Raw genomic sequence first — 12798 nt, 5'->3', positions numbered from 1 at the left:
TCACGTAAGAGCTAAATACTAAATTTAATAAGATACTAACACCCTACCAGAGAACGTTGAGGCTCTGGACACAAAAGTCAGATCATTTACCCAACAACTAATAGCACTCTGTGGAAAATAACTGAGATAATGGGGAAAAAAACACAAACAAGTGGAGAAGAAAAAGTGCTTCAGAGACAAAACCGTGGCTGATTTTGTGTCTCAGAGGAAACATTAATAATCATGTGTCACAGAAATGAAAAATCTTATTGGCTGGCATAGTCCAGCTTTACAAGATGTCATCTGAACATGTCAGCAGGATGAAAGTAAAAGTCACAGCTCAAGCTGACCTACAATCAAAGGAAGGACCTTATTAAACGGTATACAAAGCAGCGTTACTACATACGATGGAGAGAGAATCAAAAGGTAAGCCAGAACAGGGAGCAACAATACTGCTCCTCTACCAGCCGTCACATGCAGAATCTAACTAACATTTGCAAGAGCAGACCTGGCAATAGAAGGACTTTGCCAGCTGTTTTCTCCAGAGCTCAAAGTAATTTAATAGAAAAATCTCAATTGTGTTATTTAACGAGGATATGACCATAAAAATTCTCTCTCATGCAAAACTTTCGGTAAACCTCAATGATAACATGTGTTTGGAGACAGAGAACCTGAAACACAGCTATAAGAGGATTCTAAGACCTATGACTAGAAAGGACTCCAAAGTCAGGTTTATGGCTGTTACAAAATTGTTTCATCAAGGATTACTGGTTTAATGCTTTTTAATATTTATTTGGTAAACCAAAGAGAACAACGTGCTTCCACCTTGCTATCATTATCCCTAATGGAGCAGCAGAATTATGCAGTACCATATTAGGACATGTTATTACTAAAACATCAAGACTTGGATTAATGCCTCACCTTTTTTCATCCTTACCTCCCACAAATGGAATATCGACAGGAACGGAAACAGCAATAAGTGGACTATTAAGGCCCCCCCACCCTTAGGATTCTTTATATACATAGGGACAATATTTTATGAAGAACTTTGATAAAAAAAACATTTAAATGCTTATTTCTGCAGTAGATCTGATACAGAGTTTTGGGATTCATATTTAATTGCTTCAAATAAAACCAATATTTTTTAAATATACCATGGTTTCCACATGTGGGAAGCAGAGGGGTACAAGAGTGCTTTTCTCCTCATTTATATTGATTGGAAACATATCCATATAAGTATGCCTAGATTTTTTAAATTTTATTTTAATTTTTTTAAAGGAATAAATACAAACTTAGACCAGGTCTACAATATACATTTATATCAGTAGAACAATGTAGGTATGGGTGTGAAAAATCCATACCTGTGAGCGACACAGTTATACCAACCTAACCCCCAGGGTAAACAGCGCTAAGTCGATGGCATAGCTTCTCCCCTCAACATACTGCCTCTTGTGGAGGTGGATTAACTATGCCAACAGAAGAAGCTCTCCCGTCAGCATAGTAGCATTTTCACTGAAGCACTACAGTAGTGCAGCTGCACCAACATAGCTGTGCCACTGCAGTTGTTGTAAGCATGGACCTGCCCTAAGAGTGACATGGGTAATCAAATCTCATGCTTCACAGCATCAGGTTGGTTGGTATCAGAGAGAAATTATGAACAAAGTGCACAGCATTGACCAGCTGACTAAGTGAATTATGAAGTAAGACAGCATGAAGGTTGCCTTCTTCTGAAGCCTCAGATACTTTTCACTACCAGAGAGAGGCTAGTGCTCTAGCAGAGTCTAGATAAACAAGTACTCTGATCCACTATGGCAATTCCTATGTTCCTTTCCATCCCCAGTAACACCTCCAGTGGAAAGGAAAAAGAGAAAAGCAGTAGGGAGAAATGTCTAGCACTGCTGTTAACATCACAACCAAGGTGGAGATTTTCTGGAGTTAATGAAAAATCAAGGTATAACAGATCTACATCTGGGAACAGATTTAACAACCACTAAGAAGGTGATATGACAGGTCTTCAGATGGAGCCAGTCATTCGCTCTGCTCTTGAAGCACCCAATAAGGGAAAGGAAACCCTCATTGGCTTCAACCCCAACCGTTGACACCATTTTCCCCAATGGCTGCTGTGGCCATCATCTTCAGATTAAGACTTGCGAACCAGCTAAGAAAGTTCAAAAGAAGGAAGCATAGATATAATTATGATGTTGCTCTTTTTAAAAGGAATGTTAGGAAAAGCTAAAATAGTGCTATTCTTTTCAGTACCAGCTTCTTCTTCCCAGTAAGAGGGCTTAGGAGTGCCTCATAAGATATGTCTATACTGCAATTAACAACCTGTAGCTGGCCTATGCCAGCTGACTTGGGCTCGCAGCATTCAGGCTGCAGGGCTGTTTAATTGCAATGTAGATGTCCAGACTCAGGCCACAGCCCAAGCTCTGCATTCCTCCCACTTCACAGGGTCCTAGAGCCTGGGCTCCAGCGTGAGCCCAGACATCTAAACTGCAATTAAACAGCCTCACCGCCCAAGCCCCACAAGCCCAAGTCAGTTAGCACAGGCCAGCCACGGGTTTTTAACTGCAGTATAGACATACCCATATTGACCAAATAACCTCTCCAGAAAGTTAATGAGCAGCTTTCACAGGCTTCTGAATTACTCCCATCCCTAGCATTTCCACAACACCACATATGAATGACAGACCGTTCATACATCTGATAGGCCACTTAGAAAGTAAGCACCCTAAAACCTTCTTGTTCAGTTCAGCAACTTAGGTCTGGCTAAAGTAGTTTTGAGCCAGACAACTGACCAAGGGCAAAATCTTGATTTCCCAAACCATTTAACCTGTAATGAAAGAGAGGTAGACTGTCAGGCATGAAGCATGTGGAACTGACCAGACATATCATGAGATCCCTGTTTTAGTGGAGGAGCTTAGGACCCTAAAGTCCACACCTATTACCTCCCTTTTGCATGTCACCCAACATTTTACTCCACTCCAAATGCACAAGCAGAGGCGAAAACCACAATTTCAAATTAACTAAGACCAGAATTTAACATACTTTCATCCTACTATAAGCAAATACAGAGGAGCAGGACAGCATAAATGTAATGGGAAGAAAAGAGAGGGACAATAAGGAGGTAGAAAAGGGGCAGCAGAAAATAGGCAAAAAGGAAAGTAAAACTAAAGGAGGGGAAAGATGCTTCCAAGCTGGACTAATACTCCAGTTGGAAAATAACCCCTCTCCCCACTATGTGTTGTCATCTTCCCCACCCATGCCTCAAAAATGTGACAATTATAGGTGAAGAGCAATGGCTTAAAAAAAAATCTGAAGTTTCTGGAAACTAAGTAGAATTCATCCATGTCATTTTGAATATAATATTGTCATGTATCACAAATGAAGAGTTAATCTGAATCAGAAATTGTACTGAAGCCTTCCAAACTACTTCTAGGTGCTGTTGGAAGCAGTGTTCAAAATTCAGCTGATGACACTCTTCCCTATGAGTCAATACTGAGCCATTGCCCGAACAGGATTTTACAGCCACTGCACTATTGGGTCTGCCTTAAAAACAATAAGGGTCTGAACTCATGTAGTCATTAAAGAAAACATGGTACTCTCTATAAGCAAAGCGTTATTAATCCCAGTATTTCAATTTCAATTCTAGCAATTACATTCTGCCAATCTAAATTCCCCTTGATGTTTCAGTAGGATATGGCATTTTTTTCTTCCCTTCCAACCCTGAACTAACACCATAGTATTTTGTGCTGTTGAACAGCTGCCACATTCCAGTGATGGTGGACATTATCCACAGAGCTACATACACACACACGGAGTAGACAAAGTTTGTAAAGTGCTTTGGGGAATTACAATACTATATACATTTAAGATACTACATTTCATCTCTTTCTGCACTCACTTACAAGGGTCAATATCTTTTTCTGAATTCCTGCCTGCCTCAGATTAAAATATTGAAGTATAAAAAGTCACAAAAAGGAAAAAGTAACCAAAAAAAAAAAAAAGAGCAGACATGAGAAAGGGGCCCAGGGAAATACTGAAAACAAGACGGCAAGGACCAGACAAGAAAAGAGTGATACACAGTACACTGGACACACACACACAGAACCAGAGTCACAGAATCAAAGAAAAACTAATCAAGAATTGAACAGAAACCAACAGTAAAATACAGGCAATTAGAAATCCTGATTGCAGCAGAAAGAAAGTGATGTCAGAAACAAAAATACATATTGGGAAGAATGAATGTGAGGAGACAACAATAAACCACATTTACAATTTGAGACAGAAGGAAGAAAGGAGAACAATAACCAGGTCATTCCAAATATCACTCACTGCCACAAAAGCAGAAAAAAGAATATTTTCTTAGTAAAATTATTTAGCATAGTGTTTTTATCTGCAAAAATTTTTACAAAATCACAGCCTAGTCTGCAATCACTATCAGCCATCACAGAGCAGTGGGAAATTAATAAGGCATGACTTGCTTAAGTAAGGTTTCTACATGTGAGAAAAGATTTACAGAAACATGACATGTGACGGAGGTAATATCTCTATTTTACATAAAGGGAAACTAAGTCATAAAGTTAAAGTGACTTGCCACAGGCCACTGACAGTGTCAGCATAAGAGCTGAAATTAAAACTCAAGACTTTTTGGTCCTTGGTCCTGTGCCCAAACCATGCCTCTCAGTTTAAAGTGTTATTTAAATGTGAAAACTATTTGGCAAAAGTGCCACTTTGTGTACATAACGTCTTAGTTTACTGACAAAAACAAAGTTTGTTACTATTAGCATTGCAGAGCCAACACAGTCATGGAAGAATAGGCAGACTTCACACAGCTGGTGGTTTCAGTCATTATTCTAGGATATGGTTGTGATGGGATTTGAAGTAACAGCTCATATTTAAGATACTCAGTTGAGCTTACCAATGTACAGAAACCAAGCTATTGTTTTCACTAGTAAACAAACCATATTTCATATAGAAGTAACTGAAAACAAAACATGGAACAAAAAGATAATGCCTTTTATAGCATTTTTTTGGACAATGCTTACTTTCAACCTTGCAATTTCAATGAGAAACAAAAATAGGCATATAAAGATATATTTACATTATTCTTTCCTGACAGTTTTTGCTCCACGTATGGCAGTCCCAAATATTCCAAAAGAGCCACAGCTACTGATCAGAAAGACAATATTTTGAATAACAAACAATGTTGAAGAACAGTTTAGTCAATCTGAATAATACACATAGTATATAATAAAAGAGACCCATTGTATCCTATATTTATACCATCATAACACATTTGTTTTGTATTAATACAAAACATAAAAATATAAAATTTGTATTTTGAGGGAAGGTACAATTCATTGCACAACACTATTTACAATATGCAAGCCAGCTAGTGTTGTTAATAAATTTTGATACAAGTATCCCAAAAAGCCATTAATAATAATAATAATCCCTAAAAATACAATTTGAGAAATCTAACGTTTCCACACTAGGTGGCAGCAATGATTTAGCCATATGTGCCAAATGAAGACAGACCACAGTCTTAAACAAAGCATCACTGTCTGCTGCAATCTGCTAATAACTATAACTTCCTAGTAGGACCTAGAGATTAAAAAATTCATTCCCAAGAAACATTTTCACCTTCAATGCCTGATGGAGGCTTTCCTCCTCTATTAGGGATATCTGATGAAAATCTCAAATATCCTAGTTCCTGCTCAGTTTATGCTGGGAATGAGTTATTCACAGCAGGCATGCTTATTAAAATAATTATTCAGTAATTAAGATAGAAGAAAGTTGTCAAGTAATTGTGAGATGGTATTTATTTTCTTTTGGTTTAAAGACTAAGACAGATGAGATCATCCTTTCCTCTTTGTCAATATATTATTTTTAACTAAAAAATGTTCTCTTCAAAATTCTATGCAACTTACTAGAAAACCTAATCAGTAAGAGCTTTAGCCTCAAATAAAATCAAGTTTTCCCTTGATCCTATTAAATGTTGCAATATTACCACAAAGCACAGTATTCTGACAAGTTTTCCGCTATGCAATATGTGTGTTCACCATTATTTGTTTAAATGAGTGACAGGCTAGATACACTAATTTAGGCAATATAGTCTCTCATATAGTGGATAGTTAAATTCAGTGTAAGAAATATTACCCTGAGGAGAACCAGATTGCACAGAAATTGGAAATGTGATAGAGCCTTTAGATCACACATTCACATCCAAGTGAAACATCTGATTCCCACAATTGCATCTGTGCTGGTGGATCCTTGCAGCTACATGGAGATGACTGCAGGAACATGGCCTCAGGCTGGTAACACCTCAGGTTCATTCCATGAGATACCAGTTTTCATGTCTACGTAAAATGGTTTGGTGGTCTTGGTGCACAGTCCAACAGACAACTGTCCACATTATAAAACCACCACCACAGCTGACACCAATTTGATATTCTGTTGTTGGCACTCTAAACTGAGACATGAACGAACAAAGTTTGATATCTTAACTGGGACATCAAAGAACAAAGTTTAGAAATTGAACCACTCTCTCCCCCCTTGAAATGCCCCCTCCACATCATGGCTGAGACGCATTAGTGGGACACCCGTGGGGGAAGTTTTTGATACTACTGTGTATTATGTCTAATCAGTGGCTGGTCAAACCACTATCAACCAATAGTTCTACATATAAAAGAAAACGTAGCCTTCTTCCACCTTCAAGACACTAAAAGCTCCACACCAGGCCAGTCACGTACCATGATTTTACCCACCAACGCACCCCTCTCATCCCAAATCTCAGTTGCAATTCAGATGAATTGTTGAAACTGCAACATGACAGACGACTAGAAGTACAGGAGCAGGGCATGTTTTGAGCCAAAGGGCAGGCACCAATCCCCATGCTCCACCGAGGGTTGTCCTTGGGCCGAGGTGTCAGGGACCATCCCAACTGCCTTGGGTGCAAACCCATCACCAACCTCTGCTTGATCGCACGCGTACTCACGGGTCACTTTCAAGATAAGATTGTTTTAAAAACCCAGAGCCTCGATGTACCTTCGTGTCATGCCCGTAAGTGGTGACAGCAACTCCCCGCCCCGATCCCCCCCCACTCCCCTAGCCCAGCTTGTCCCTCCGTCCGTCCCAGCCCAGCTTGTCCGTCCCGCAGCCCAGCTTGTCCCTTCGTCCGTCCATCCGTCCTGCCCAGCCCAGCTTGTCCGTCCCGCCCCCACTACCCCGCAGCCCAGCTTGTCCCTCGGTCCGTCCGTCCTGCCCAGCCCAGCCCAGCCCAGCTACTCTGTCTGTCTGTCTTGTCTGTCTGTCTGTCTGTCCGGCCGGCCGGCCGCCGGCGCTGCTACCTTGAGGACGCCGCTCATCTTGGCGAGCAGGGCCCGGAACTCGTGCGGCGCCGCCTCAGGGTAGAGCTGGCCCCGCAGCAGCTCTTCGGTGATGCCCGCGTGGCCGTAGTACGTGGCCTGCGCGATGCCGCTCAGCAGCCCGCTCAGCGGCTTGGAGCCCTCGGCCTGGGGCTGCTCCGCCGCCATCCCGGGCCGTGAGCGGAGCGGGCGCCACCGCGACTACAAGTACGGGGGCTGTGCGGGGACAAACCCAGTGCGGCATGGAGCCCGCGCTCTCCACAGCGCCCCCTTCTGGCACCTCTTCCCCAGCGAGCCCTTCCTTCCTTCCTTCCGCTGATTCAGACTCTCTCCTGGAGCCTGCCCTGGCCTGGCTCTTTCCCACTTGCCTATGAGCAAAGTGGAAATTCCCTTGTCCCTGTAACGTTTTTCTTGGTATGTAATTTAATTTAAGGGGTGATCCTTTTCGGCCCCACGACCTTTATCGGGTCTTTAACTATATGTAACAATTCACAAGGGCCGCTGAAACAAAAGATGAATTTATAGATGTCAATACATTAAAAAGGAGCAATATTTAAAATCCAAGAACAAAACAACAACCACCGCTGATTCAAGAAAGCAGTGCACTAATATTAAATGTTAACAAATTGCAAGCTTAACTTTCTCTCTAAATATCTCAGGAAACAATCCTCTTCAATTGTAATATACCAGATTCAGGAAGCCTCAGGTGCAGCTGTTATTTTCCTTCCCAGACCTAATTTCAATAGTCTCACACTGGATAAAATGTCCCGTTTATATGGATCCATCAATAACACTACTGTCCCCGTTTCTGTTGTCCACTACCTCCTGGCAGCCGGTCCAAAAAACAGCACCTAGTGCTTCATGTTCGAGCTGAAGGCAAAACACAGCTTTTGTTGAGTGAACCTTATTTCTAGCTGCCTGAACCTGGCAATTTCAATTCAATGATCTTTGTAGACCCCGTATTCCCATTGTCTTCCTAGTTTGGAAAGTGCTAAAAACTGCATCCTGCTGTTACTTCATCATTGCCTTGATGTCATTAGTTAGAAGATTCCGAAGACAGAAGTCCCGAATTGTATCCCAGACATCATCAAAGACTTCCCCTTCTTCAGCCTGGCACAAAACACCCACATATTTCTAACAATAGCTTTACACACAACAATACAATCTTACATTTATTATAATTTTTGAAATTTATTAAATCAGAAACATAGAGCTAAACCCAGCTCTTGTGTTTGGAATTGGATGATTAGAAAGAAGGAATGCACTTTCATACTTGATCTAGAAACACAAAACTGATCTGATTTATGGTTGAGATACTGGCCAGTGCAATTAATGCAACACAGTAAACCTCTGAGATTGGGAAAGTAAGCATCAGGCTATCCCTCATCTGATTCCTCCACCACATATATAGTAAGGATTATTCTCTATAATTAAAGACGAGCAAATAATTTAGCCTCTTTTTCATTCTGGGAATAGTTCATGATTTTCTCCAATTCATGTGTTTCTCAAAATGACTTTGGTGAATAGTTCTCATTCGGTACATTGTGAGTTTTCAATATTCAAAAGTCAAGTTGTGTTGGTTACTTTTGACTGAACACGTGGGTCATATGCATGGTTTCTGTTCCTTGATTGATTGAGCGTAAGTTTTAGAATCAGGTTTCCTGTGTAAATACTCACATTAATGACTTCAGAGTTCATTTTCTGCTAACACTCTCTTATATTTGCTTAAAATTTGCTATTTGCTTGAACATTCTTTCGAGTAACTTATTCACTAAAATATTTACAGAAAGGCCCTGATCCAGCAAAGCACTAAGCACGTGCTTAACTTTAAGCACAAGTAGTCCTAGAAAGATTGTGAACACAGTAAAAGCATATTAAGAACTTTTTTCAAATTAGTATTTCAGGACATATTTTTTTAGGTGTTTGCTCAGCCTATAATACTTTGGGGCCAGTACTGATCAATCTATTACTCTACATATCGCATGGGCATTTCCTGTTGCATAGATATTGAGGGGAAGGTGATTTCATTTCCTTCGAGCCATTCCAGCAGATCCAATGTGCTCCATGTGAACACTGAAGTCCAATATACATGATCAAAGAATTAACGTGTCAGTTTCCTACTTCATGGTTTTGGGATAACGATTCCATGAATCAGTTTGGTGGAGCTATTAGTAGCATACACTATGTCCTCTTTGTATTCTGGTACAGCATCAATCACCTTTTGGGATCTTTGGTGTTGTCCAGACCTGACTGTTAAAAAGTGACAAGTTAAAAATAGGACTATATGCTGATATTCAACAGAAGATAGTGGCATTGTGGTCTAAATATCAAGTTTAAAATACATTCATTCCCCAGAATTACTGATATGAAACTTGGCAGAGGTGATGCAGCTCATCATCCTCTGAGGGAGAAAAACTGAATTCCAGGGAGAAAAACTGAATTCCAGACAATTGTTGATCTTTCAGATTAACAAAATCTTGTTCCAGTGTTGACTGACAGTAGTATGAATGTCTGTTATAATTCTCTCTTGGAGTAGAGGTTCCATAATCACTAACAATGTTAGGCCTTGTTCAAATAGTGCAAGAGTAAGACAAATATGTCAGTGTCATCTGATAATACTGATATTCCCACTGGTTTCTCTTTAGAAATCATCACTATTTGTTGTACAAGGACGCTGTCAGTTTCCTCATGTGAGATGGCCATATCTTCTCTGTTGATCGTCACACCTCCCTGGTTTATTTAAACAGGGGATTGTTGTCTCTGCCTGTGATGATTAGCTTGTGCATTAGTGTGTGTCATTAGTGAAATTTCTGGTCTTGAATGAGTTTTGTACAAATTATGTCAATCAACTGTTTCTTATTTTCAATTACCCTCAAGACAACTTTCTGTGGAGGTAGCTGTGTACTTGTACTCAACTGATGCAATCTGCTTGCTTCAGAAGCTCTGCTAGATCTTGTGACATTAATTGTGCTGAAGACTTTGTTCCTGTCAAAGACGAGGTATGCATCACCTGCTGCTAGCTTGTGTTCAGTGTAGATTCTGAAACTGATCAAAAAGTCCTTGATCATACTAACCAGTGTACTACCCAAAGAACTATGGAACCATCAATGACTGTTCAGGTGACTTCTTGTGAAGTATGTGTACTTGACACCTCTGTCTGCAGCTGCTTCTTTAGGTTAGTCTTGGCCTTGGCAATCCTCAGGTCACCTGACTCAGTGAATATTGATGTTGAGACAGGAGTCAACTAATGTGACAAAACTTTCCTGGGATCAATCTCTTGTGAACTTGCTTGTAGTCCTATCACTCTTAAATAAATAAGATTAATGTCAAATACCTTTGTTGGACCAACCTGCATATGATTTATTGTCACTGTCAGTGTCTTTACCATACTTGGTATTGTGTCATAGAACTCTGTGAGCCAGTTAAATTCAAATGATTCCTTCTGGCAAATTTCAGTTGTAAATGTGTATGACATTCCCCAGGGTACAATCTAGACTATTGAACAGCAGTGTCCCCTGAACTCTCTAGCCTGGCATACCTTTTACACTGCTTTGCGGCCAGAACAGTCACACCTGGTCTGCTACAACCACTAGCATGTAAATCACTCTGAGCTATGTTACATGAATGCTCTCCCAGCCATTCATTAATTACATACAGGGTGACACCCGCATACCCTTCAGTCCCAGTCTTGTTCCCTAGAAATGTACATCTTGCACTACTCAGTACATTCCTGGACAGTTGAAGCTCACAAAGTCCATCATTCCTACATTAGGTAATGATTATGCACCAACCTTGTTATTCCAAATGAAGTTTCCCACACATTCTAATCCAAATACACTAGTTAAGATAAAACAATAAGATAAAATCTATCTTTCATTGACTAAAATGCTGGTCATGCTTTTGCTTCTAAACAGCACTCTGCATTGACTCTGCTCCCTCTAGAGTCTGGATCACAGCAGTGCATGAATAACAGGGAAAATGGGGGACCTAGCAGTGTGTGAGCAACATGGTGGCAAGTGGTCCCGAGAGATTATGTGAGGAATGATAAATACTGGCACATAATCTTGAGTGGGTTAGTAGCACTGCTGCACTTTAAGGAAACGTACCAGAATACCTCTTCACCCCACTTCAACCTTAGCATACTCCTGATTCTGACAGATATACAATGCCAGTTATGTTTTGTAGTAATCAGAGTGACAAGGCGGTGAGATAATATCTTTTATTGGACCAACTTCTGTTGGTGAGAGAGACCAGTTTTTGAGTCACACAAAGCTCTTCTTCAGATCTGGGAAAGGTACTCCTAGCTTGAAAGCTTGTCTCTTTCATCAAAAGAAGTTGGTCCAATAAAAGATATTATCTCACCCACCTTGTTGCTCTAATATTCTGGGACCAACACAGCTACAACTACACTGTATACAACGATAGTAATCAAGCAGTTAAGGGATATTTTTCTGCCTTAGCTAAGTAGAGGGAGTCAAAATCATCTCTCCTGGATCATAGCATACACTAAATAAACAAGGTCACTCATTCTGCAGGGAAGAAAACAATCTTGTGTTTTGTAAAGAACAAAATAATGATACTCCATTGTGATAAGAAAAACTAAATAATGCTAAGTTGGCAGCTTCCTACTGAATAATATGTAATCAGTGAGGTAAACAAAATTATCCTTTTCTATGCCAAGGCTGTTTGTAACTAACACATTCATCGGTTATAAATGATACAGTTCAAATGGGGCCACTCATTTTTGGTGCCTAAATTTTGGGTGCCCTGCTTGAAATATTTTGGACCTTCTTTTCATACATGTTGGTCCCTTACAACTCCTCTTGACTTATACTGTGAGTTCTGTGTGTGCTCAGCTCTTCTGAAAATCGGGTCAAGGGTGTCCTAGGTTAGGCTCCCAAAAACAGTGGTCACTTTTGAAACTATTGGCCTTAGCATTTATCTTTAATCCCCAAAACATCAGTATTTTGCCATTTTAGAGGCAGGAAGACCCCCTATGAAGGATTTTCCAATGTTATCCCTGATCTAATTTTTCTCCTACAAAGTCATGCATTGAAGCAACATTCCTTATGTTAAAAGCTGGACAAGATTCCTTTTGTGGCTTATCAATACTGTTCATAGATTGGCCAGAGGGTCACTGCAGAGTGATTCAAGGTACCCATTCTTTTCAGGAGCTAAGTGCACTACTTCCCTGGTTCTCCCAGTTCTGATGGCCCAGGGAACAAGAGACTACCCTATAGTAGCGCGGACACATCAAGACCACTACTTTGCTATGTTTTTGACATCTTTGTTTCTTACTCTCATTTCAGATAGAAGCCAGAACTATGGTAAGGACCCAGCAACAACACTCCCCAGATTTTGCAGACAACAAACACAAACTCATTCATTCCTGAATCAAGACACATTTTAGTATTGTGATGGCTACTGTCTCATAGCAACTGGTTATTCA

At 40.4% G+C, this 12798-nt stretch overlaps 1 protein-coding gene across 1 annotated transcript in view; it reads right to left on the bottom strand.

The window, feature by feature from the left end:
• The window catches only part of COMMD1 (copper metabolism domain containing 1), a 37766-nt gene extending 30152 nt beyond the window's left edge, over positions 1 to 7614 (bottom strand). The window contains exon 1 of the mRNA XM_067565214.1: positions 7332 to 7614. Coding sequence (XP_067421315.1) covers positions 7332 to 7517 — 186 coding nt within the window. The 5' untranslated portion in view covers positions 7518 to 7614. The remainder of the gene's footprint in view (positions 1 to 7331) is intronic.
• Between the last annotated feature and the right edge of the window lie 5184 nt (positions 7615 to 12798).

This window comes from Emydura macquarii, unplaced genomic scaffold (assembly GCF_026122565.2).
Source record: "Emydura macquarii macquarii isolate MOO-44397 ecotype Brisbane River unplaced genomic scaffold, CSIRO-AGI_Emac_v2 contig_2676, whole genome shotgun sequence".
Classification (NCBI taxonomy): domain Eukaryota; kingdom Metazoa; phylum Chordata; order Testudines; family Chelidae; genus Emydura; species Emydura macquarii.
Note: the sequence above shows the minus strand (reverse complement) of the source record. Positions and strands in the feature narration are given on the sequence as shown.